The 25,739-nt window shown below is 56.5% G+C and overlaps 1 protein-coding gene across 1 annotated transcript; it reads left to right on the forward strand.

Annotated features, from left to right (window-relative positions):
* The first annotated feature begins 265 nt into the window (after positions 1-265).
* On the forward strand, positions 266-25,210 carry MAPKAPK2 (mitogen-activated protein kinase-activated protein kinase 2). Its single transcript, XM_027895202.1, has 10 exons — positions 266-535; positions 20,363-20,502; positions 22,062-22,126; positions 22,593-22,672; positions 22,759-22,885; positions 23,132-23,207; positions 23,386-23,510; positions 23,788-23,873; positions 23,987-24,067; positions 24,664-25,210. Exons 1-10 carry the CDS (start codon positions 266-268, stop codon positions 24,805-24,807), a joined length of 1,194 nt encoding a protein of 397 aa, XP_027751003.1. The 3' UTR covers positions 24,808-25,210.
* The last annotated feature ends 529 nt before the right edge of the window (positions 25,211-25,739 follow it).

Raw genomic sequence — 25,739 nt, forward strand, 5'->3', positions numbered from 1 at the left:
CCCGGCGGGGAGGAGGAGGCGGCGGCGGCGGAGGAGGAGGAGGGAGGAGGAGGAGGAGGAGCCGCCGCCGCACCGGAGCCATCGCTCTTGCCGGGGCCGGGGCGCACCGGCGGGGGGAGGCGGCGGCGGCGGTGGCGGCAGCGCTGCTGCTGCTGCTGCTGCTTCACCCCCCGCATCCCCCGGCCCGTCCCGCGCGGCCCGCGGGGCCCCGCCGCCCTCCCGCCGCCAGCGGGGTAGCCCCGCCGTAGCCCCCGCCGTGCCCGCCATGCTCTCCGGGGCGCCGCCGCCGCCGCCCGCCGGCTTCCCCAGCCCGCCGCCGCCTCAGCCGCCGCCGCCGCCGCCGCCCGCCGCTCCCCAGCACGGGCCGCCGCCGCCGCCGCCGCCGCCGTTCCTGCCGGGGAAGGGCGGCCTGCAGATCCGGAAGAATGCCATCACGGACGACTACAAGGTCACCACGCAAGTGCTGGGGCTCGGCATCAACGGGAAAGTTTTGGAGATCTTCAGCAAGAAGAGCGGCGAGAAGTTCGCGCTCAAGGTGCGGAGGGAAACCCCCCCCACCACCCCCCTTTTTTTTTTTTTTTTCCCCAACACACACACACACACACACACGGTCCCGGCGCGCCGGGGATGGGGAGGGACGCGGGGACCGGGCGGGCGCTCGGCCGGGAGGGGCCCGGGGACAGTGATGGAAGGGATCTGCTGCGGGGAAAGGGGGTCCCGGGGGGGCCGCTCGGACAATGAGCTGCCGCCCGCCCCTCCGGCCGCGCTTTAATCTCATCTTTTCCTCCCTCCTTCCTCCCCCCCCCCAACCCCATCCCCCGCCCCACTATTGCGAGCAGCGAGAAGTGGCTTTCCAGCTTTTCTAGTGTGGAAAAAAAACGAAGCGAAATGACACCTTGGTTGGCGCGACAGGGAGAGGTGTGGCGGGGGTCTGGAGTGGAGGGGAGCCCGTGGCCTGGCTGGAATCCCCGCCGTGGGATGCTCAGCTCGGGTCCGCGTCTGGAAATGTGGGGTCTGCGTCGTGGAACTGGGGTTCCCTCCGTGGGGCTGTTCATGGCGTGTCCTGTAAGCACAGGAGCTGCTCTCTGTCCCCGTTTGATGGCAGGTCTCTCCTGGCTGTAACACCGAGTGACTGCCGTCCCGTTTCACACAGGGAGTATTTCAGCGCTACGATGTTGCCCCTTGCCCCTAACTTTCTTCTCTTTGAAAGACACTGGCAAACGGTGGCTGAAAAGCTGTGTTTTAGGTGATGCGACCCTCTCCTCGTTTTCACACGAGGTTTTTTTTTGAGGAAAGAGAAGAGCGTGTCTCTCTGCAGGAGAGACTTTGGGAAGTTTGAATGGATTCACGACGCGCTGGGTGACGCGGGTACAGGCAGTCTGCTCAGCGGGAGCGCCGTGTTCTCCAGCATCCCTGCAATTTGCGCCCACACATGAGCTGTTCAAACCCTTGGCGTTACCCTGAGAACTGGGAAGGCTGAAAAAACCCCACCTAAACCCGTAACATCCCCCTCTTCTGTGTTTAGAGGTGCCCACCTGTTGGTGTCTGGGGTTCCTAACCTGAGTGAGTGAATGAACACGGGGCTTTGGAGGCACAGGTTGCGCCCCAGGGGTGGTGGGGTCAGCACAGGACAGCGCTGAGCACCTGTGGTTTAAGGGTGGGGGGCAGTTGGATGGTAAGTTGGACTTTCCTGTCAGAAACGCCAGCATTCCTCATGAGCGCTGTACTGCGGGGCGACATGTATTGTCATCTTATTGGGGTGGAAATTAGCGAAATACTCTTCTATTTTGACAGACGGGCTCCTCCTCGCTTCTGAAATTGACTCATGTGTTTAAAAGCACAGATATCAGCACTTCCCTTTTGCAGCCCCGAAAAGGGGAAGGATGGCACAGCAGACCGAGCGCTGGCAGTTCCTCTGCCCAGGCCAGGCAGGGCGGTTGGGGCCCAGGACTGGTGCTCTCACCCTGCCCATGCCAGAGCATGGGTCAGGATTTGCTGCCGCAAGTCCTGTGGATTCCTTGGCCTCGTTAAAGGCGTCCTGGAGTGCAGGACTTGGTGCTGTGATGTAGGAGGGTGACACAGAGCATCTGCGCAGCTCTCCGGGGGTGAGGCGTATTTGACACTGAATCTCTTTCAGAAAAAGGGATTGTCTTCCCTGTCCCCTACCCCGGCCTCTTCTCACGTCCCTGACGGGGAGGGACAAGTTCAGCTGAGTGGTTGGACGTGTCCCTGGCTTCTCAAAGAGCAGCACAGCTGCTACTGTAAGTGATTCCTTCCAGCACCTTAAAAACTGCTACGCTGGGAGTTTGGGCACTCAGACCAGGCAGTGGGTACCTGGTTTGTCCTCGTGAGTGTGAGCTACACACTTGAGTTATTCGATTGTATTGTTTGGACTGAGCTGCCAAGCCCAAACTTGGTGTGGGTGACTGCCCTAGACATGATGTGTGCTGACTTCATCCCCTCCTCTGGTACGCAGGCGGGATGACGTCTCTGCAAGAGACCTGTGGAGAGGTATTCGGGTCCAAATTACTCATGGGCTGCATCAGAGTGGAAAGATGACCTAAAGCAGGATCCACAGAAGTGATTGCATCGAGTTGTCATGTTTCAGATGATGCTTAAAAGAATCCTGATGGCCCATCGCCAGGAGCCACAGCTGAAATCTGTCTGCTGCCTGCTTTGGTTGTGCAGTGAACCTTTCCATTTGGACCGTCAACTCTTTATGTTTAATATTTCAAAGTCTTGTATAACACTGCAATCCTCCACTGGAGGGTGAGACACAGTTTTGTCTCTCCCTGATGTTAATGGTGTCTTCTGGTTGTGTTGTGCTTCCTCTTGGATCACGAACAACCATTATATTGTTAAACCTCCTTCTCCCAAACTGAGAGATGCATTTAGGGAAGGGTTTTTGCTGAGAGTCACTTTGCTTAAGAGAACTTTTTAGTGCTCCAGGAAAGCTGAAGAGAGCTTGGAGACAATGTTCTAGCAGCAGTGAAAACACTGAGGCCAATTTTCTTCTCCTTCCAGTGCAATAGTCCGTGGCAGAGACGCATCATTAAATAAAATGATGCAGTATGTGAGTTAATGGATGGTACTTCTGCTTTCTGTGCAGTACCTCGGTGAAAACGAGAGATTCCTTTACTTTTAACTTTTCAGTTTCCCACCCCCTCAATTTCATTTTATTTCTTGATACCAAGCAATACCTGTAAGTGTGGCATCCCTGAATCATCTGCTGTGAAGCAGCCACGGATGGTCCCAGTCACCCGTGACCTGACCCTGTGTGATGCACGATGATCTGCTTGCAGGGTGGGAACATAAAGCCCGTGGAGAAGTGATGAATGGAACTGAAACGTGAGGTCTGGGTGATTCCTCACACCTTTTCTTCCTTGCACCTCGGTGTGATTTATTATTAGGCAGAATTAGGCTTTTAATTTCTGGAGAGGCTGCTGTATGTAGGTCACTGCTGGCCTGCCTTGGCGAGGCTCGCTGTGGTCAGGCTGCAGTGGTGGGGCTGGGAGTGAGGGCTGTCTCGCCTGCTGCAAATTCCACTTTTAAGACTAATCTTTAGGCAAGATGCCGAGTTGGTGGCTGGCTGCCTTAACTCAGCGAGGAAATCCCAGGTAAGCCAGGCTGGAGAGTGGGGAGTACCAGGGGCATTTCGAGGAGCGGGTTGCCTTTAAAACAAATTAACAAACCACACTCCCGACCTCAGCTTCGAGGCAGGGGCATCCTCCCCTGGATTGGTGAGCTCTGGAAGGGCTGGAAGAGCCTCTCAGGGCTGGTGGATTTGCCCCTGTGTGGCAGCCCTGTTTCTGGAGCATCCTCGGCGCTTTGGGGCACGTTTGCGAAACACTCTCAGTCTCGCTCTCGGCCTCATCAGATAATCTGTGAGTGATGGCTCCTCTGATGGAGAAGGAGGAAGGAGGCTGGTGCTTTAGTGGTTTATCATTCTGGTAAAGATGCCTGTGGTGGAATTAGGGCAGCTGATAACTGAGCAGTTCTGTGGACGAGCGAGCTCGTGGAGCTGGTGGCCTTGTGCTCTCTCTCCCACTGTGGGGAGAGGTTTCTTACAGAGGTGTTGAGGGGAGCAAAGAACCCTGTTCCCTGCAGCTTCGATTGAGATCAAATGCTTTGCCCCCCAGAAAATCCAGCTGGAAAAATATCCCTGAAGTGAGGGAGCAGATGAAGATCCTGAGCTTATGTTCATGGGAAACAGCTCACTGTGTGTTTGCTGTACTTCTGTCCCTCTCTCAGTGGGGAAGATTATTCTTTTTTTATTAGCTTTACCATCTCTTTAATATAATCAGAAATGTCTTCACTGTGGCCTTCTGTGCAAGCCGTGGTTGAAAAGCTGTGGAAAGTGTGGTGACATCACTGGGACTTTTCCAAAGCAGTGGTTTATTATCTCATTGACCAGAGGAGTCTACTGACTCGGGGTTTGAGTTTGTTTAAAAAATTTAGGATTCGCCATAATCCCTCCTAAATACTTCACATGTTCTGAGCAGTCAGACCTGAGACTGTGATGGGCTGATAACAGCCTGGGGGCAGGGGCCTGCTTTTCGCTTTGGTACGTGCTCAGGAAGTGGCGGGGCTCTTCCTCTTAATAATAATCTAATGCCATCAGCCAGAGGTCTTGCAAAAGAGGTTTCCCATGTTTTCAGGGGCGGGGAACTGAGGTGCAGTGATTTACTGAAGGTCTTGCAGCCCCGTCAGAGGCGACACCAGGCTGAGGAGCTGAGCTGCTGGTGTCCTGCTGGACGCAAATACAGCCCCTGTGTGTGTGTGATTTAGTAGCCAAATCCAGCCAGGTAAAAGGATGATTTTTGTGAGAGCCCAGTGTATAGGACAGCACTGGGCTGTGGGGCTGTGGGGGTGGTGGCTCTGCCTCAGGTAGCAACCGGCACAGAGCTGGGATTTATCAGACATGCGCTCCAAAGCATTCAAAACAGTGTATAAAGAATAATTTGAAGCTGTGCAGACTGAGAACCAGGTCTCCTAGCGTGCTTGGTGGACAGTGGGTAGGCACAGGTGATGAAAACTCCCAGAAATTTCCAGCAGAAGAAGCCTGAGAGAGCGAGCTGATGACTTCTCTCTTCCCAGAAACATCCAGGATGTGCTCTGGTATCTGATGAGATGGATGAACTCCTGATGGCTCGCAGGGTGGTGCAGGTATGTGGGAGGCATCCAGAGGAGTGGCCGGGTTGGAAGTGGCTGTTTGGCCATCCCTGTGGCACGGACAGCAGTGTGACTTCAAATTTATGATCTGGCATCTCCTGAGCCTTCCTGGTGGGCTCGTGCACCCCATAACCAGGGTGGTCTAAGGGCTTTAGCAGCAGAGACAGCAGCTGATGCTGTTTTCCAACCCATCCTTTTGCTGTGGTTTTCACTGTCTGCAGAGAAGCTGAGAGGAAGCCCTCTCCTCCTCCTCGTAGCTCAGACCATAACCAGCTCCCCGACCTGCAGGCGGCCCTCGCTGCAGAAGTCAGGCTCCTCTCCAAGCACAACTGGCCCCGCGCGTCTGGCCTCAAGTTGCAGCATTCAGGCAGCATGACCTCACCTCCTGGTTTCCAAGAATAACGTGCTGCCTCCCCTGCGCCGCGCCGGGACTGTCTGCAGTGGGTGAGGGCGGCTGCCACGGCCCGGCCGGGCCCAGCTCGGGGGGTTTGGCTCTTGCCAGGTGCCCCCAGGCAGCCCCGTGCCCACCCTAGGGCTGCTCAGCTCCTCTGCCCTTTGTGGAGGAGCCGGGAGAGGGCTGGCTTTGGAGGCTGGAGAGTTTGGAGGGGGTGGATCTGTGAGGAGCAGGGCGATCCCTCCACCGGCTCCAGAGGCTGGCGTGTGAACACGGCTTTGCCTGACCGCTCCCCCAAAAAACCCATTTCGAGCTGAGCAGTCACGTCGAGTCAGCGTTTCGGTGTGGTCCAGAGCTGTCGAGCATCGTGGTCGTCTCTGGTGGGGACATTGATTTTAAAAGCCCCCGAGACTGTATCCCACTGAAAGTGGGTCCTGTCCCCTCTGTGGATGTCCCTCATCCTTCATGGATGCTAAAAGCAACCTGGTCTAGTGGGAGGGGAGGTTGGAGCGAGATGACCCTCAAGGTCCCTTCCAACCAAACCATTCTATGATTGTCTTATGCTGTGGGCATGTACTCTCCTTCCAGCTGCCCTGGCACGAGGACTGTGAGCGTGACCGGTGCCTGGAGGCTCATTTTGGAGAGGGCTCTCATGTCCAGGGCCGTGTCCCTGCGGAGATGGATGGGGGGGAAGCGCGTGGGGGCCGGAGCAGGGCACTCAAGAGCAAGTCTGAATGCACGGAGCTTTAACAGCCTTTTAAACTGTTCTTCCTTTGTACCTGCTGGCTGAGTCATTTCAAAGATTTCAGCCTTTTAAGATCTTACCAATTTGAGGGAGGGATTACAGTGCCTGGCAGGTTTAATGGTTGCATTAACTCGCTGTTCCCTTTGTGGCCTCGGGAAGGGACTAACAGCCACGAGCCCGTGAGTGCTGGTAGATCCCCCTGACCCGAGACGACCCAAAACACAAGTTTTGCTGGAGATGCTGTGAGCCACAAAAGCTGCCTTTGGAGAGTTGGTGGGGTGATACCTGCTGTTGGAAGGGGGGTGCAGGATAAAGGTACCATTGTGGCTCCTCTCTGGGCACTGCTGGGAGCACGTGGAGCACCACCGTGGCTCCATGTTCAGTGTGGTGCTGCCCAGGAGGATGATGGCATCTTCCAAGGGATTAGAGCCTTATATCAGTGCCCTGCCTTGCTGTGACAAAGTGCACTGTCCCAGTGGAGAGTGCAGGTGAGCTCCCTGGCTCAGGCAGCCTGCAGCTGGCACAGCCTTGGCTGTCATATGTAATGAGATTATTCAAGCTGCTGGCGTCAGGGCTGCATGTGATTCTGTGCCTGGCTGTCCTGCGAGCCGTAGCCTAAACTAGAGATAAAGTTCAAAATGCAAACCCAGATCTGAATGTTCCTGGGGCGCCCAGCCAGGCTGGGACTTTGCTGCTCTGCTCTTGCTATCCTTATCCGGTTTGGTCTGTAGATTTGGGGATCAGTGGAAGGATGGATTAATTTCCTTTGTCGTCATAATCAAGTTTGCTGCCTTGCTTTGTGCCCTTGGCTGTGGGCAGATCCCTTGGGTGCCCCTCTTGAGTTCAACCTCTCTGTGCTGGCCCCAGAAGAAGGGGGTCAGTCAGGTTTGGGCTCGCCATTGCCATACACCTCTCATGATGCATCAGGTTAAATCTGTGTAACAGCAGGTTGGGACTCTGTGCTGTCCCTTTCCAAAGGCCTGCAGCACCTCCTGGGTCAGGAGCATCTTCTGCTGAGCGTTTGGAACCGGAGCAGCCGCTCTCCCCACCCATCCTCTGTCCTCCCACCATCCTCCGGCCGTGGCACGCGGCACCGAGCCGGGGCAGCCTCTCGGAAGGCTCCTTGGATGTCCCGCCAAGTGTGTGTGTTTTCAGGGAAATGCGGCTGGAACGCAAGCTGGGGCTGCTGTTGGAAATTTGGCAGCCTGTCCCGTCAGGCTGCAGTTCCAGTAGCTGCAGCTCCTCGACTCTCGACTCTCGCGCCCTGTAGGTGCGGGCGGGAGCCCCGCCCAAGTTGGCCTTGCTTGGAAATGGGATTGGAATCCCAGGGTATCTCGACAGGGCTGGGGGGCAAAGCAGGTGCAATCAGATCCAAACAAATCAGAAAGTATGCGTGCTGTCCTCAACCTAATTTAACAGAAATAGTAAATAAAACAAAGAGCGGGGGGGCGTGGTTGTGTTCTGGTAACAGGGATGTGTTTTTAATTTCAGCAGTAATGACAGCCTTATGGCATGCACCAGCTCAGTGTTTAGGAACAATTTAAACTTACATTTCCACTTGTTTCAGCAACCAGGCAGGGGCTGTGCTTGCTCGCAGGTGCCACTGTGGGTGTCAGTGACCTGTCACCACAGAGCAGTGGCTCCCACAGCCCTGCAGCTCCTGTAGCCGCTGCTTTTGGGTGCAGCAAGGCTGTGGGAGCTGCTGTCACCTGTAACAGCCTCCTCTGGCCAGCCCTGTCCCCTCGAGGCTCTCTTCCTCTTGGGCCATCTCACAACCTCACTGCCCGTGTTGGACAGATGAGAAAACCTGAGCGGCTCTTGTGTAAGTGGCTCTGCTGGGTGCTGGGAAGGCTGGGCTTGCCAGGAAGTTTGAACTCAGATTATCTCCTGGAAGTCAGCAGAGCTGTGAGTTTGGCATTTTCAAGGGGAGTTCCTCCCGTGCCACAGGCAGAGCGGCACTGGCATGGGGACAGGGCTGTTTTGGGGAGCCTGGAGGCATTGCAGCCCTTGGCTGGACACCTGCCTGGGCTTCTGGAGAGGACATCTTCCCCCTTGCTGGCCCAGGAGCTTGGAAGAGGCTTGTGGAAGCTTTTGCTTTTGTCCTCAGTGCTTTTCCCTCCAAGGAACCACCCTGTTTGTGGGATGAGGAGCTGTGTCTTTGATGCTCACATCTCCCTCTCCATCTCCTTTCCCACCCTGCTTATTCCACTCTGGAGTTGAAACCCACAGTATTTTTTGTTGTATGGAAGAGCTGCTGTAAAGAGCAACTCTCTGCCAGGACGTGAGATGCCCCGTGGGTGGTGGGATTCAGCGGGGAAGCGCTCCAGGTCCTTGGTGGGGTTTTTGGAAGTGTCCTGGTGCTCCGATTCCCCAGCTCCTTGCTGCTGGAGGAGACAGCCAGCCTGGCGTGTCGTTAGGGATGCAAATGCTGGGCTGATGAAGTCTGGGTGAGTAAGGTGCTGAGGAGGTTCTGAAGGGATTAAAATGTGGATGCTGCTGAGCGGCAGCTCCGGCGCCTCCCGGGCGGCAGGAGGGTTGGGAGCTGGAACTGTTTCCCAGGAGCTTTGGAGCAGGGCTAAGGCTTGTGCCCTCTGCCACAGTCTGGAGAATTCATGGGAGGTGATGTTCTCTCTGTGCTTCAGTGCAGTGCTTTGGGGTGATATTCCCATTTCCTTGAGGAGCTGCAGGGCAGGGAGGTCTCTGGCCCTACAGGGTCCAGCTAATGAGAGCAAGGGGAGGGTTTTGGCTGCTTTTGGTGGAGCCTGTTAACTCAGTGTTGCTGGGCTCTGGCAGCCAGGGCAGCCTGTCCTTGGCAGATCAGGCACCTCTGGCTTTAACCAAAACATCCCTTCCATGTTTCTTTCTCCCCGAGGATTGCAGTGAAACAACAAGGAGAGCGTCACCAAAGGAGGGTTCGCCTGGGATGTGGTGGTGATGCTTTGGGGGTTTTAGTGACTTAACTCCTAACCAGCACTGAACATCTGGCTCTTATCCTCCTCAGATCTTACCCACCTCAAATCCAAACCCTCCCAGCAGCTCTGGAAAAAGCCTTAACCTTCCTTGTGTGAGATGAGGGGGTAAGGGCGGTGTGGGTGCCGTTCCTACGGACCATGGGAGGCTTAACTTCTCTCTCTCACTTAGGAAACGGAAGCTCTGCTGACTCGGGGTGTTGCTCCAGGCTTTGTGGGGCCACAGGGGCAATGCCAGCCCTGCTCCTTCCCAGAGAGCTCCAGGGGTTGTGTGGGGAAACGTGGGGGCTGCCGGAGCCCTCGGGTGGGCGGGCGGGCGGCCGAGCCGCACAAAGGCTGCCCTGTCTGCTCTTTGGCTTCCCCCAGCCCTGAGCTCTTTTCGTGAATAAGGGGGATTGAAAAAGCTTAAATTCATACAAAGCAGGATCCAGGAGCCCCCGGCCGACCCGGAGAGAGCAGCTGCCCCCTGCTCACCCTGTGCCCTGGGGCTGCCTCTGCTCCTGGGGGTCCCGGTTAATGCTGCCCTGGGATGAGGAGGTGTCTCTGAGGCTGTTGGAAGAGGTTTCTTTTTAAAAGCTGGGTATGGGAATGCCCAAGAAGAGCAGCCTGGTCTGCCAGGGGAGAGGCAGTAGCTGCAGGAGTAGATTTTTTTGATAGTTTGTTTAAGTATCCCTGTGTTTATCCTCTTATCCCCTTTCTGGTTTAATATAACAGGCAAAAGGAGTCCAAACCACTTGCTGCCTATTGTAGTTGGTAAGAAATCGAGCAGCCTGCTGGTAAACACTGTCGAGCAGTGGATTACTGGACACCCATGGGAGGATCAGCCAGTCTTTCCCACGTGTTTTCCACGTGTGTTTTTGCTGTGTATTGAAAAGATGCAAGAACATAAAACCTCTGCTGTCAACCCAGGCTGGATCAGCTTGGATGGGGCTCTGAGAAACCTGGTCTAGTGAAAGGTGTCCCTGCCTGTGGCAGGGGGTTGGAACAAGATAAGCTTTAAGGTCCTTTCCAACCCAAACCATTCCATGATTCTATGACCCCTCACTCTGTGCAGTTGTCATTTGGGCAGGACGTGTTCGTGGCAGAGACCTTTCCCTCTTGGTAACGCTGACAGGAGGGAGTTTATCCCTTGGTGTTTTTGGGAATTCGCGCACCCAGGCGTTTCGTGATGATTTTTGCGCACTTGTTGGCTGAGGGATTTTGAGGTTATGGTGCTGACTGGGACATTGGTGGTCCGGGCTCTGTCCCAGCTTCACCAACCCTCCCCAGCTCCGGGGCCGCGCGGCTGCTGCTGACAGGTGCTGGGGAGGCTCTCGGGGCTGCCAAAAGCCTGGAGGGAGCTAAGAATAGCCCCCATGTCCTGAGAGCTTTAATGTGGTGCCAGCAGGATGCAGAGAAGGGCTTTTTTTTTTTTTTTTAAAAATAGAAACACAACTGTGTTTTTCCTGCTGGCTGAAGGAGTCTCGGGATGGCTGCTGTGGAGGAAAGAGGGGCTGCTGGAGGAGGAGTGCCCTGCTTGGCCCCTCGGGCTTGCAGAGTGACAGGAGACTCTTGGATTTTCACTGCATTGCTTCAGAGTCCAGGATTTCCCCTAAAATACTGACTGCAGTGGTGGGTAATGTGGAGTGTGTGACCTTAGACAGTGTCGAGCCTCAGGTCTGGAGTGTTGCTTGGCTCTTAACCCCGGTGGGTTCCACCAGCTCTTCTGCAGGTGCTGTTGAGCACTGGGGCTGTGCAGCAGCTGTGTGATGGAAGGAAGGAGAGAAGGAGAGCAGTCTGTGGGACAAGGACAGCCTGGCTTGGGCAGGGAGGCTGCAGTGAGAGCCATGAGCAGCCCTGGCTGTCGGTGAGCAGCTCTGCTTTGGGGGGTGTTTGGGGGAGATGGTGAAGGAGAAGGTGTGGGGCGGATGCCTGCCCCTGAACAGCTCCTAATCATCCAGAGGGGTTCAATCCTCTTCTTTCCCTCTGCCTCTTCATTACTGTCCCCTCATTACACATATTAATGCCCGTCTCCCTGTCCTGTGCATCCTCCGGGGTGGGCTCATGCTTTGGCTGCACTGGAGCTGACAGTGCTGGAGGTTTTTAGCTGCTGTGCCATGTGAGGGGTGGAGGGAGCATTGGGAGGAGGAGGAGGAAGGCTGTTGGTGGCCAAGGGGCCTCTGCCTCGCCGGGTGCCCGCACAGACAAAGGCGTGTTATGAAATCCCCGTGTCGCTCCTGGCCTGGCCTTCCCCTGCTCAAAACAAACCCGCAGCGGCCACCCAGCCTGGGAGCTGTTTGTGTCTCACAGGGGGAAGAGCCACAGTCCCAACCCCGAGACTCTGGCAGCCTCTGAGCCTCTCTGGACGTCGTGCTTGGTGTGGGCTCACCAGGCTGGGGCACCCTTTTGGTGATTCCAAGGTGGGTGGTGGGTCCCAGCAGCCGGGGGGGATGCTCCACTCTGCATCCCTGCAGGGATCTCCGGCAAAAGCAGAGCATCACAGCAGGGTTGCACATCCTGGGCTCATCTCAGGGCGGTGTTTGCTGTGCCCTGGTGTTGACTAAACCCGTGACAAAGGTGAAACCGTGTTAAATCAACAGCTGAGAAAGCACAGAATGATGCAAAACGTGCTGTCGTCACCGAGCTTCGAGGGTGCGTAAATGGAACCCTCCTCAGGCTTGGCACTGGTGCAGGAAACACATCCCGAGGCCGTGCTGCTCCCAGCAACCAGGGGTGAATGATGCTTCGAGAGAGGTTGGCCTTGATGCAGCTTTGTGTTTTGTTTGTTTTTGTTTTGTTTTGTTTTGTTTTTTCTTCTTTAAATATTTATATTTATTTATTTATGCTTCTCTGAGATGTGTGTGGAAAGGCTGCAGGCCGGATCAGCGTGCTGGGAGGGGGCTGGCAGACACTCATCTACCCCATGGGGGGCCCTGCCCATGGGCCCAACCCTGAGAAGCTTCATTTTTTGGGCAGAGCACGAGCCCAGGAGCTGCCGGGAAGCAGTGGGTGTTGTGGACCTTCTGGCAGGGCTTCCTGGCTCCAGAGCCTGAAGGATCTGCCTGATGGATCTGGGCCATCCCAAGCCTCTCCCCGAAATCACTGCCAACCTTGAACATAAGGGATGGGTGGGCATGTCCAGGAACAAAAGCAGTTCTGGGATGTAGGGGTGGGGAATCCAAAGCTGCCCCTGGGCTTGGAGGTAACGGTGGGGTCAGGCAGGGTTGTCCCCAGGGTTGGTGTGAGGAAGGGACCCAAAAGGATGCTCTGAGTGCCCGGTGCTGTCCCTGGGCTGTGTGGTCTGAGTGTCTGATGTTGAGGGGAAGCCCCCGGGTGCGGGATATGGGGCTGGTGGAGGCGGCACCGCTCCGGAGATAAGGGGTTTTTTTCAAGCTGAGCCTGTGGGAGGAGAGCACAAAGGACAGAGGTCAGCGCTGAGTTAATGGTTTACATCGAGCGTTTACTTTGGTATTAATTACACCTGCAAATATCAGCCACTTCCTATCGTAAAAGCTCGTGTGTGCACTTTTTCTGTTCACCGCATTGTCAGCTCCGTCAGGAAACCTTGGCAAGGGACAGGGCTTGGGGAGGGGTTGGGAGGAGGAGCCGATCCCAGCCCGGAGCTCTGCAAAGAGGTGGAAGTGGAGGGGTTGTGTGTGGAGCAGATCCGCTGGCTGCTCTCGTGGGAAGATATCCACCCTTCCTGTGGCTCCCTGTTTTCCTTTCACTTTGTGTTGTGTGGATAAAAGGCCCTGGAAAAAAGACACAGCAGAGGCGTGCAGGGCGCAGGGGTCTGGTTTGCAGAGAGGGGTCTCTGAGCATCCCCCCTCAAAGTGGTTCTTTTTGGAGCTGGGCTGTGGCTTCTGCTGGCCCAAGACAGTCTGTCCCTTCCCTGCTCAGACCCAGCGCTGTGGTGGCTCCTGGTGGGAAGGGACATCTTGGATAGCTGTAGAAAGGGATGGGCTGAGGCATTTTGGCTGTTGGATTCCCCTTTGTTCCCACTGGACTCACGGGGAGGTCCTGGCCAGGGTGGTGGCTCCATCGCTCCAGCCAGACCTGCTCCCTGGGACCTCTGGCATGACCTTCTCCATGTGCAGCAGGACATGGGACCTTGCTAACCATGGCTCATCCTGGGCTGATCCTGGCTCCTCACGGCAGCCCCGGTGCCTCCAGGGGAGATGAGCATCCGGTGAGTCAACAAAACCCAGTGCTGCTGCTGATGGACGGAAGGATGATCCCAAAACAAAAACATGGGGCTGAGTAGGCCCCTAAGTTTGTTTTTCTCAGATACATGAAGCTGAAAGTCTTTATTTCTCTTCATTAAACGCCAGCTCCAACCTGCTGCTGCCGCGTGACTCAGCGGGGATGCTTCGTGCTGCTGCCTTGTTGCCATTTACCTGCTTTGACTTTCCCCTGTGAGTTTTGCTGCCCCTTCCTGCCCACCTCCCCGTTCCCTTCCCTACGCCCTCCTCACCCACCACGTCCCCACCGTGCTGGTGCCCTTCCAGGGTACCCACTTTTTCACTTGCTCTCCTTGAAACCCGTGCGCCGAGGATATTTGATTTTTGCTGCTGGGAAATGGGCTCCTCGGAGCGGGGCTGGCCAGGGGGGCAGCACCCCGATAGCGCTGGGGGCACGGGCCCCTGGCAGGTGGCTCTTATTTAAGCCCAGGCCTCTCTCCTGCTCCTCGCCTTTGTGTGCCTCGAGAGGCTTTTGTTGCAGCCTGAAAAGGCTGAATAGCTGCTGCATCTGTCGTGGGGGAGAGCGGGGCGAGGAAATGCTCAGCAGATGCCCTGGGCAGGGTGGGGAGAGCTGCGGGGCGGGGGGTCCCTAGCATCCCTCCCCCCGGGCACGGACCCCCACGGGAGCAGCGGGCAGGGGAACGGGCAGCGCACGGGCAGGGAGGGTTGTGCAAGCACGGCGGGCGAGCGAGGCCCCTTGTGAAAGAGCGAGAGCCACCTCTTCCCTCGCCCCGTTGCAAAATCGCCCGCAGGAGCCGGGACGAGGCACCCGCTCCGACATCTGCCTCCGCTCCGACATCTGCCTCCGCTCCGACATCTGCCTCCGCTCCGCCGGCTGCTCCTGGAAGGGATTTTAGCTCGCCCCTCGCACACGCAGCCTCTTCATGCCTGGCTTGTTGCTCGTCTCGGGCCACGCACTGGGAAGGCTTTCCCTGAGCTCGCTGCGGTGGCTCCAGGTCTCCCTCCGAGCGCTCCCGTCATTCAGGCGGCGAGAATGCGGCCGAGCAGCCAGAGTGTGTGTGTGTGTGTGTGTATCAGTTTGTGTTTGCTCAGCCTGGATTGCGTCTCCTTGTCTCGCTCCCTCTTTGTAGCTCTTTCTAATCTGAATAATTCTCTCTTGCTGGGATCCTTATTCCAAACCTTTCCGTCTTCCTTGAGGTGGGAGAACATGGAGGTCAAAGCCTCAGCATCCTCCTGGCCCCTCGTGGCACCTCTGGAAGTTGGGTAGATGATGCCTGGTGCTGTCCTGCCTTGCAAGCCATGAGGCTTGGATGAAGCCACCCTTCCAAACAGTCACCCTGGTGTGGCAGGCCCGGACAGGCAGGACAGTGCCAGACCCACGCACAGCTCCTCCTCTGGACACGTCACCTCTCCTCTCTGGCTTATCCCCAGGCAAAACAAACATGAGGATGAGGCTTTTGCCTGGTCTGTTGGGGCTTAAAGCTCTCTATCTGTGGCTCTGTGTGCGTGGGCAGGGCAGAAATGATCCCCAGCTTGGGAAAGTCCCGTCAGCGCTGTGTGTCCTGGTGGGTGTAAGCAGCGGGGATGGGGTTAAATGTAAAGGTTTATGTAAGAACCACGATGATGTGGGGGAGGTTTCCTGAGCTGCACGTTTAATTGTTCTCGCTTTGTGGTTGAACCATGATCTTCCCTCTGTTTGGTAACATAATTCCTCTTATGGGCTCTGGGACTCGTGATTTTATTTCTCCTCTGTAGTTCATAAACAGTAAAAGCGGAACGAAGCTCTGCTGCTCCCACGCCCTCCTGCTGCCCTCTCCCTCTGAACTGTGTCTGCCAGAGACTGGGGCAGCTTTGGGGCGATTACCTGTGGGCTCCTCAGATATTCTGGCGTTAAAGGCTCAGTTCAGTCCAGGTCCCCCTGCACTGAGGGTCCTGGGGGCGATGGGGCTTTGCCTTCCTGGTGCTGCGAGGTGGGAACAGCATGTGCAGAGCTTCCAGGACTGGCTCTACAAATGTGTAAAGCAGCTGATGCCAGTTGGCAATGAGTTTGCAGGGGAAGATTAGAAGAGGAAAATCCTTTGAAGAGAAACCCTTTTGCTTTATTAGGAAAAAATGCTCCTTGCCCTGTGTTAGCAGGGTCAGGGGAATCTGAAGCCTCTGTGTGTGTGTGATCCCCAGGCAGGGGGAACCTCTGCTTTGCTTCCCTGCTGATAACTTGGGAGGATGACAGCTTTTCTCTCTTTGCTGTAGGTTTGTTCTTGCTGCAGCTTAAGAAGAGTTTATTTTGACCCCTGTGGTCCTGGAGGGAGCCCCTGGGGGTGGTGTGGGGTCTGGGTAAGCTCCTGCAGGTCCTGACAGAGGTGAGGCACATGGCGTGTGCTCCTCTGCTGGGGGACTGGGGAGGACCAGATGTGATCAAAATACACACAGAAATAAAACTACCCTGCCTGCAAGAGCAGGTGAGTGTGTGGTGAAGAGGGGCAGCCTTGTAAAATGAACACGCCAGTATGGGCACTACCCTTATTTTCCTTGGAAATTGCCCCTGGGAGGTGAGTTTCTCCTGTGCAAGCTCTTGGACAGGGATATCTTGCCAATCTGAGTGAGCACAGCGTGTTCTTGGCTCGCCGAGGGGCAGAAGCGTTTGGGGCTGTGGTGGCACCCAGGGCAAGGAGCGGCAGCACAGTGTCCTCGGGGACCTCCTGCCGTGCCAGTTGGAGGAGGGACCTTCCTTTTCCTTCCTTTTCCAACCTGCCGTGACTCATGGAACATCATCCCAGGAGGAGGCGGCGAGACTGAATCAGTGGTGCCTGAGGACACGCACGGGCGAGGGAACGTGAGCGGGGGCGGCCCCAGCCCCCTTGTTTGCTCCAGTGCCTTCCTTCCTTCCTTCCCTCCTTCCTTCCTTCCTCGTGCCCACCCACCTTTGCTGGGCTTGCTGGGAGGTGATGGGGGGATAATTCAGCTCCACGTGCTGCCCAGCAAATAGGACAGAGCCCCCAGCCCTGCAAGCTTGAGCTGAAGCTCATTTTCGATGCCCACAGGAGCAGGCTGAGCCTGGGCTTGGGTTTGGGTTTGCTGCTGGGGTGCCATGTCCCTGCAGACATCNGTGCCTTCCTTCCTTCCTTCCCTCCTTCCTTCCTTCCTCGTGCCCACCCACCTTTGCTGGGCTTGCTGGGAGGTGATGGGGGGATAATTCAGCTCCACGTGCTGCCCAGCAAATAGGACAGAGCCCCCAGCCCTGCAAGCTTGAGCTGAAGCTCATTTTCGATGCCCACAGGAGCAGGCTGAGCCTGGGTTTAGGTTTGGGTTTGCTGCTGGGGTGCCATCTCCCTGCAGACATCCCAGTGAGCCGTTTGCTTGTCAGGAGCTGCTTCCAGGGTTTGTGTTTCAGAGTTGGTGAAAAGCCCAGAGCTCCTGCAGGAGCCCTTGAGGAGCCTTTGCTGCTGTGGGGGTCCTGAGCACATGGAGATGGGGCTGTGCCATCCCCTGATGGGACCAGTTTTGGAGCTTGAGGGTTTTAATGAAGCTAATGAGTGTGTTTAGCGTTGCACAGAGCTAATTTCTCTCGCAGCGTGGAATGGCTCCTGGGGGAGCTGGGCTGAGCCAAGGCACAGGATGGCAGCAAACGCCGTCTGCCGAAATCTCGGAGGTGTCAAGCTGCTGCGAGGGGAGCTGGAATGTGGCTGAAAGCTGAATTTCCTCCCTCGCTGCCAGGAGGGTGGAGTGTCCCTTTCCCTGCTCTCCCTCCTTTCCTGCAGGGAGGTGCCCTAATGGGAAGCAGAAACGGGATGGGGCAGAGCTCTGGGTTGCCACAGCTTTCCTGGTTGTCCCCTGTCCCATGCCACGTTGATGGGATACAGGGATGCTCTCTGATGATGAGCTGATGGTTGGAGATGTGCACTGGCTGCAAGTGTAACACCTAAAGCACATAACAGCTGAAATGGGAAAGGGATGCAACTTCTCTGAGTGTGAACCTGGCTGGGTTTGCTCCGAGGCGGTGGTGGAGCCTCCTCTGCAGCACTGCCCTTGTTCCCTGTCCTGGGAACACTTGTGTAACTCAGGGATCTGGTTACTGCCCGGCTCAGCTGCCAGAGCCTCTGCTCCAGCCAGAGCGAGCAGGTAGAGCAGCGTTTTCCATCTGAAATAATGAAGGGTTTGATCCCCACGGAGCCCTCCCTTGGAAGGGGAACAGAAGACAAGAGATGGAAAAGCTGAACTGAGAGAGCAGCTGTGGGCTTTTGGGGGGGTTTCCAGCAGCTTGTCCCATCTGCTGCCCTTGCTGCTCTGGGAAGGGTTAACCCTGGTTGTGGCTCCAGATCGCTGCTGTTGCAAAATCTTCTGGGGTGGGATGGGGGCAGTTGACCCTTGTTGAACCTCAGGGCAACACGAGGTGCTTTTCCCATCCCAGCCTCCTCGTTGCAAGCCAAGAAATACAAATCCTGCTGTGGCCATAGGCTGCCCTGCATTCCAGAGCTAAAGCAGGGACGTGGGCAGAGTTACCACACCCCCCCAAAATGCGTTGGATGTGAGTTCCTATGACTGGAGCTGGGATGTCACCCACTAGTGTTTTCACTGCTGGCTGTGGCCAAGGGATGGGAAGGAAATTTGTCAGCTGTGAGGAGAGGAGAGGAGAAACTGGTGGAAGCACTGCTCTTGCCCTGCCTGGATCGGGACCAAATGGTGCTGTGCCACCCCTGTGTCATGCTCAGCACATCCCTGGCTGATCTGTGCCGAGGGCAGGATGTTGTTGGGTGCAGAAAGTGATGCTTGGGCTGGATCTGCCATGGCTTGGGCATCACCTTGTCCTTCCTGCATTGGTAATGGTTTTTCCCCACGCAGCCTCATCGCATGTGGCCTTCAGCTTCCCATCACGCCGCCGGGAACATTTCCTAAATTAACCAAATCATTCCCTTAACGAGGCTTAATCTGCTCCTCTCAAAGCCTCTTCATCACCTCTCCATCCCTGGCTGGCAGGGAGGTGGAGGGAGCAGCTGGATCACAGCCGGGTGTTCCGAGAGCACCGGGGCAGCTGTTCGCTCCCGGCGGGCGCCCGAGTACAGACACGAACGTCAAGGGCTGTGCTGGTGCAGGTAATGGAGCCTGCTGCCCCCTACTTCATTAGGAATACAATTAATCTCCTTAAAAAGCGCTCTGAGTGACCTCCAAAAATGGGATGTATTTTGCTGTACCTCTCCTGTTTTGTCTTGTGCAGAATGATGTTAACTAGCTGCTTCCTGCTGTTCCATTTTCCCAGTGCGTAATTACAAATTGGGTTTGTGTTTTTTTGTGGGTTTTTTTTTTTGGTTTTTTGTTTTTTTGGTTTTTTTTCTCTTCAGCTTCCTGGCTCCCCACGCCAAGATCTTCGGAGCGGGGCTGCAAACAGCCAAGCTTTTCTCCAGGCCCCTTGCATGGCTCCTCAGGGGGCTGCTGATGTGTTTGCTTATGGTTTTGGCTTCCGCGGGATCCAGGTTTTAGGGTAATTAAGCAATAGAGGAGCAAGGAGGGGCTGTCCAACCTCCCACCCTGTCTTCCTTTCACCCCGAGGCTGCCTGTGCAGGTGATGTCCAGCAGTTGTGCAAAGGTTGGCTTGGCCACTCTGGTCCTCCCTGAGCTTCCAGATGCCGCCCTACACCCTGTATGCCCTCACAGGTTTCCACTGGCATGGGATTCCTCCGCCTCAGGAAGCAGGAGAGCCGAGGAGGTGGGAGAGGTGTGACCAAACCAACCCCAAACCAACGGATGGGGTTATGGGTGGGTGGCTGAAGGGCACATCCTGTTTTGCCTTTCCCTGTGGCACAGGACAGTTCCTGTTCCAGGTGTTTCATCTATAAACAGGCAGTGTGGGGGGTTTGGGGGCTGCAGTGAGTATTAACCATGTTCCTGTGATATCCCCCTGTGCTGGGCACCACTGTGGGTCCTGCCAGGCCAGCAAAGCATCCCAGGGCTGATGCTCCCATGCTCCTGGAGCTTGTCCAGGAGAGGCCAGAGGGGTCAGAAGTACTTTGCGGTCTAAGTCTTGGTAAAATGACCAAACCTGCTGTTTCCTGCTGATGCACATGGAGGGTGGGGGTGTGTTTCCACATCCCTCTGCTCCGAGGTGCAGACCTGCTCCAGAGGGTGTTTCACTGAGCCCAGCCCCGAGAGCTGCTGGAGACAGGAAGGAAAATGAACTGTGCTCAGGATAGACACGTTTGTTGCTCTATATTTAGGAGCATAATAATTAAGGCTGGTTGTTTATCCTGACAAACACGGTAATTAATAGTCTGTGGCAGACTAGCAAATCCTTCCTGCACCTGGGAACTGTGAGTTGTCTTTGGGAAGGGCAGGGGCCTCATTAAAGAGCTGCTGCTGCCTGGGAGAAAAGCGGGTATTTAGGGAACATCTGGCTGTTTGCTTTGTCCCCTTCCCAGGCACACGTGGTCGGCTGCTGGTGGCTTCTGAATTTGTGAGGGAGTTTTTGTGTAAGGGCAGGGAGGTCCTGCTGGACCCACGGAGCAGAAGGCTGAGGGATGGGAAATGGCAGGGGCTGTGCAAGGCGGAGTGTGAGGGTGGTTGGTGGCACTCGAGGCTGCAGTGGTGTAGGTATCAGGGCTCAGAATTTGGCTGATGAACGCAGTGGGTCCTGCTGGTTGGGCACTGGGGGTGGCAGTGAGGTGACAGGCGGTGGTGATAAGCTTTTGGCAGCCTTGGAAGGAAGGGCAACCAGCTTCTGAGGGCAAACGGCTTCTCGCTCTTCCCACTAGATGGGGATGGAGGCACTGTCAGAGCGCACCTCGCTGCGCCCACAGGGAGCTCCCTGCTCCCCCCTGAGCCTTCTCAGGTGGGCACTGTGCCAGCAGGGGGTCCTGTCCTGGCTCTCCCGAGGGGCTCAGGGCTGATGGGGGTCTCATTTCTCTCGCAGATGCTGCAGGACTGCCCCAAGGCCCGCAGGGAAGTGGAGCTGCACTGGCGGGCGTCGCAGTGCGCGCACATCGTCCGCATCATGGACGTCTACGAGAACCTCTACCAGGGGAGGAAGTGTCTGCTCATCGTCATGGAGTGGTGAGTCCCTGTCTGAGGGGCATCCCCAGCCCTGCAGAAGCGGGGTGAGCACCTTCCAGCGCTGCTGCCGGGGTGCTGGGGACCCCGGGGAGGTGCCATGCCCAGGGGGTGCAGCCCGCGAGCCGTAGGGATGCCAGTCCTGGAAGAGCTGCTGCAGCGCTGGCGTTGGAGGGGTGGCGGGAGCTGCCTTTGGCTCTGAGTCATTCTGAAAACTCGCTCGGCAGTCGGGAGGCTGAGGGCCTGTGGTTCTCGCAGGTAGATCATAACCAAACTCGCTTTGGCCATCGAAATTCGGGGTAGTCAGCGTGTTCCTGGCACCCTGGCGGCCTGTGGTGAGTCCGTGGAGCAGCGGCCACGCCGAGCAGACACGCCTGTTAACGCTGTGGCACCTCCTGCAGCAGCAGTCAGGTGGCTCCGGGTCGGGTAGATGTTTGATATAACCTGGGGAGGAGGAGGAGGAATGAAGGGGAAAGTATTGAAACCACATCCCAACCGCAGCTGTGATTTGATGCAGCTTCCTTGCCAAAACCTCTCCTCTGGCAAGCTGGTAGGTTGCCTGGGGGGGCAGCGGGTGCGAGGAGCGCCGGGGCAGGCGGCACAGGCAGCGGCTCTTGTGGGGGAAGAGGCTTCTGAGAACCACGCTGGGCAGCCAGGGATGGGAAAGGTGTGTGTGGTGTGGAAAGAAGGAGTAACAGAGTGGTGGAACAGGTCCCCAGGGCTGCGTCTTGTGAGAGCTCCGTGCTGTCCAAGGGTACTCTGGGTGTGATTCTGGCACGAGCTCAGTATGTATCCATCCTCACAGGCAGCACAGGGCCAACTATTGATACTGCAGATGTCTAGTGAACGTCAGGGGCGCTGGCAGGAGATGCTGCCGGCGCTGGGAAAGCAAGAAACCGTTTCTGCTTGTCTCAGATAAGGCAGGGGCAGGAAGCGCCATTATCCCTGCTCGTGGAGAATCCTCCCGTATCTCACTCCTGATCTCTCCGGGAGCTGAGTTTTTCCTGAGGGTACCCGGGGAAGGAACCACGCCAAGGATCCCGTGGTGCTTCTCCAACACCTCACATGAGACCTTGCTGTGCTGCAGGGGGGTCCAGCCTCTGCCTCCCCCACCCCCTCGCTGAGCCCCTCTCGGTGCTGCTGACTCTTCTCCCGTGCCCTGAGCTTGGCTCAGCACTTCTGCCCGGGGTTTGTGTGCCGGTGAGGGGGTTGCCTGGTGAGCAAAAGGAGGGCAAGGCGTGCTGGGAGTGCTCTCACCGCCTTCAAGCCACACTTGCTGCCTTTACTGTAAAATGGGTTTCTGTGGGCTGGTGGGGCGACCACGTCCGCCTGCACCCGGCGTCCCCACGGCCAGCACGAAGCCTCTGCCCCGCTCATTTCTGGAAGGAGGAGGTTCTGAAACGCCCCACCCCCAGAAGCACCGACCCCAGGGCTTGGGTGGAGAAGGGGGTTGTTTCTTGCTGAGCTTGTGCAGCTCCTGACCGAGCATCAGAGGTTCTGGCACAGCTTGTGCTGGCGTGAGATGGACCTGCAGTGTCTAACGCCGCCTGCTTCTCTTCCAGCTTGGATGGTGGGGAGCTCTTCAGCCGGATTCAAGACAGGGGAGACCAGGCCTTCACAGAACGGGGTATGGAGCCCACAGGGTGCTGGGGTTTTGTCTTTGGACCATATTTTGATGTTTATAGAAGTGTCTCTGGTCTAGCCTGTTCCCTCCTGTTCTTACTGCCAGGAAAAGCAACTACCTAACCCAACCCTGAGCCCATTGCCCCCTTGGCTTCCCATCCTAAAGAGAAAGCTTTCCCAGCTGGATTCCCTGCTGGTTGGGGGTATTTAGTGGTGTGAGCCCCTCCTTGGATATTGGGGTCAGGGGGCTGGAGCCTGCCTCATCCCTTCTCCTGGGAGTTTCTGTCCTGTTTGCTACAGGCTCCTGACCCAGGGATGGGTGCTGGGTGGGCCTCCATGGAAAAGGGGCTCTTGAGGCAGAGGAAACCCCTTTGGCCTCAGCCAGACTCCGGTTTGTAGAGTTTTCAAGGGCGTGGTGCTCATTTTAACTTGCTTATGAAGGCTTAATGATGGTTTCTTTGCTGCTTCAGAGGCTTCAGAGATCATGAAGAGCATTGGGGAAGCCATCCAGTACCTGCACTCGATCAACATCGCTCACCGGGACGTGAAGGTACAGTGCCCCTTCCCCCTTGGCCTGTGCCAATGCCAGGCTGCCCCAGCCCTGCTGCTCACCTCTTCTTCCCCGTGTGTCCACAGCCGGAAAACCTCTTGTACACCTCCAAAAGGCCCAATGCTGTGCTAAAGCTCACAGACTTCGGCTTTGCCAAGGAAACCACCACGCACAACTCCTTGGCCACTCCGTGCTACACGCCGTACTACGTGGGTAAGTGCCGGGGGGAATCTGAGCTTCCAGGTTTGCAGGGATGGAGGGCAGATCTGGAGGGGAGTTTGGACAACGCCCATCACCTCTGCATCCAGCCTGGAGCCCCCCTGGTGCTGGGGGCAGCAGTCTCCACTGCTCCAAGTAGCGCTGCCGAGAGTGCCCGGAGCTGCAGGTGGACTCATGGGATGGTCACATCTTTTTCACCTGGTGCTGCCACATGGACTCAGGAATTTTCCTCTCTTTCAGCCCCGGAGGTGCTGGGCCCAGAGAAGTACGACAAGTCCTGTGACATGTGGTCCCTCGGTGTCATCATGTACATTCTGTAAGTCTGACTGTCCCTCTCCATCCTCCTGGGGGCCAGAAGAGGGGGTGAAGCTCTCGAGCTTTCCTGGTGGGGCAGAACCTTTCTCAGCTGTTCCTGGCACTGTCCTGTGCCCTGTAGGTGCTGCTGGGGAGGTTTTTGGGGTGACACATTGACTCTGTTCCCTCTCCTGGCACAGGCTGTGTGGGTACCCCCCCTTCTACTCCAACCACGGCCTGGCCATCTCTCCCGGCATGAAGAAGCGAATCCGAATGGGCCAGTACGAGTTTCCCAATCCTGAATGGTCTGAAGTGTCAGAGGAAGGTAAATGTGGTCCCCGTGGTGGCTTCTCCCCAGGCTGAGGTCTCACTTCGGGCTCAGCCCTGTGTCCAGCAGCGCTGTGAGGGCTGAGGGGAGCTTGGCCATGTCGTGGGTCACCTCTCAGGGATGCAGCAGCTTTTGCTGAAGGGTTTGGCCAGGGTGAACTCTTGTGGCACACAGGAGGCCTGTGCAGGTATTTTGGGGCTGCTGGCTCAGGTGGGAGCTCGGGGAGATTCCCCCTGGGACCTGCTGATGCCTGACCCCGCTCAAACCCTTCCAGTGAAGCAGCTGATCCGCAACCTGCTGAAGACGGACCCGACCCAGCGCATGACGATAACGGAGTTCATGAACCACCCCTGGATCATGGTGAGTGCTGGGGGGAGGAGCAGCAGGATGGGAGGGGGGTGCAGATGGGGCAGGGCTGAGATGGGATGGGATGGCTGCAGCTCCCAGCTCACACTCCTCTCCTCTCCCTGCAGCAATCCATGCAGGTGCCCCAGACCCCGCTGCACACCAGCCGGGTGCTGAAAGAGGAGAAGGATCTGTGGGAGGATGTGAAGGTAAAAACTCTCTCCTTTGCTGTCTGCAACGCTCTGCCCCCTGGTGTCCTCTGGGGACTGTCATCTCCTGTCTTCTCACTGCAAAAAGGGCTCATTCACTGGTGTTGGGTGTAGATGAAGCACTTGGGGGTCATGGTTTAGTGGTGGACCTGGCAGTGTTGGGTTAACCATAGAATCACAGAATAGTTTGGGGTGGAAGGAACCTTAAAGATCATCTCATTTCAACCTCCTGCCATGGGCAGGGACACCTTCCACTAGCCCAGGTTGCTCCAAGCCCCGTCCAACCTGGCCTTGGACACTTCCAGGGATGGGGCAGCCACAGCTTCCCTGGGCAACCTGTGCAAGGGCCTCCCCACCCTCACGGGGAAGAAAATGGTTGGATGATGATCTTAGAGGGCTTTTCCAACCTTAACAGTTCTATGATTCTAATTTGGGCTTGGTGTGAGCGTGCTGGCTCCCAGGGAGATCCATGCTTGGGAGGGAGCTGGAAAAAATGATCATTGGGACACTCAGGCCCCGCTGCAATTTATTCCCAACTGCTCTGGGGGTCCTGGGGGGGCTTTGCTGATGGCTCTGCCTGTGCCTCCTGCCCGCAGGAGGAGATGACAAGCGCCCTGGCCACCATGAGAGTGGACTACGAACAAATCAAGATCAAGAAAATCGAAGATTCCTCAAACCCTTTGCTGATGAAGAGGAGGAAGAAAGCCAACCCCACCGAGCCTGCCGCACTCCCCCACTGAGGGTGCCCCGCCAGCCCTCGAGAAAGCAATAACTATATATATATATTTTTTAAGAAAGAAAAACAGAAAAAAAAAGACGAAACAGACTGTTATATCAAGCGCATGGAATCCAGACATTTATACCAGACTAGTTATTTTTAGCTACTCACCTGTGTTTCTGACCTTTCTGGAGCAGGTGGTAAGATCCCCATCCGATCCACTCCTGCGGCCCGGGATTTTGTCCTGTAGGTGAACGCCGCCGATTAATTGGATTTTTATTTTTCTTTCGTGAGACAGTTTTGATTTATATTTCTTTTTTTCTTTTTTTTTTTTTTTTCCCCTTCCTTCCTTCCTTCCTTCCAAAGACACGGAAACTCCTGTGGTGACCTTTTTAGGGTATATAACGTATAAATATTTTTTAAAAGAAAAAAAAAAAAACTACTGTAGAGCTGAAAGCCAGGCAGCGTGTTCCCTGTGTGGGTGCTGGCTAGAGGTGGGCTCCAGGCTTGGGAGTGGATTTTGGGGGGGACAGGGAAGGAGAGCTGCCTTCCCCCCTGTCCTGCTCTACGTGCCAGGGCTGGCGTGGGGGGTCCCCGTGGCCACCGTGCTGCTTCACTGGCCAGGAAACTGCTGCTTTTAAAGCACAGTAGCCAGAAACAGCCCCCCCAGCTCTCCCTGAGCTGGAAGCCTGGGCTCTGCCCGTCCGTGTGGTCTGTCTGTGCGTGGGGTGTGTGTCGTGTCCGTGGGCCCGGAGCTGCTCGTGGCTCCCCTGCCGTGGCCACCGCAGTCTGTGCCTGTGCCTGGAATCCAGTTCTGACCTCAGGGGTGGGCAGGGGGGCGAGCAGGAGGCCAGTGCCTCCCCCCCTCCCCAGATATCCCCCTGCTCTGCAGGGATCTGGGGAAAAGTTGTGTCCCTGCCGCCTCTACCTGATCCCACAGCCCCTGCTCTGGGG

This window comes from Empidonax traillii, unplaced genomic scaffold (assembly GCF_003031625.1).
Source record: "Empidonax traillii isolate 1590-97213 ecotype Southwest subspecies unplaced genomic scaffold, ASM303162v1 scaffold451:size1465578, whole genome shotgun sequence".
Classification (NCBI taxonomy): Eukaryota; Metazoa; Chordata; class Aves; order Passeriformes; family Tyrannidae; genus Empidonax; species Empidonax traillii.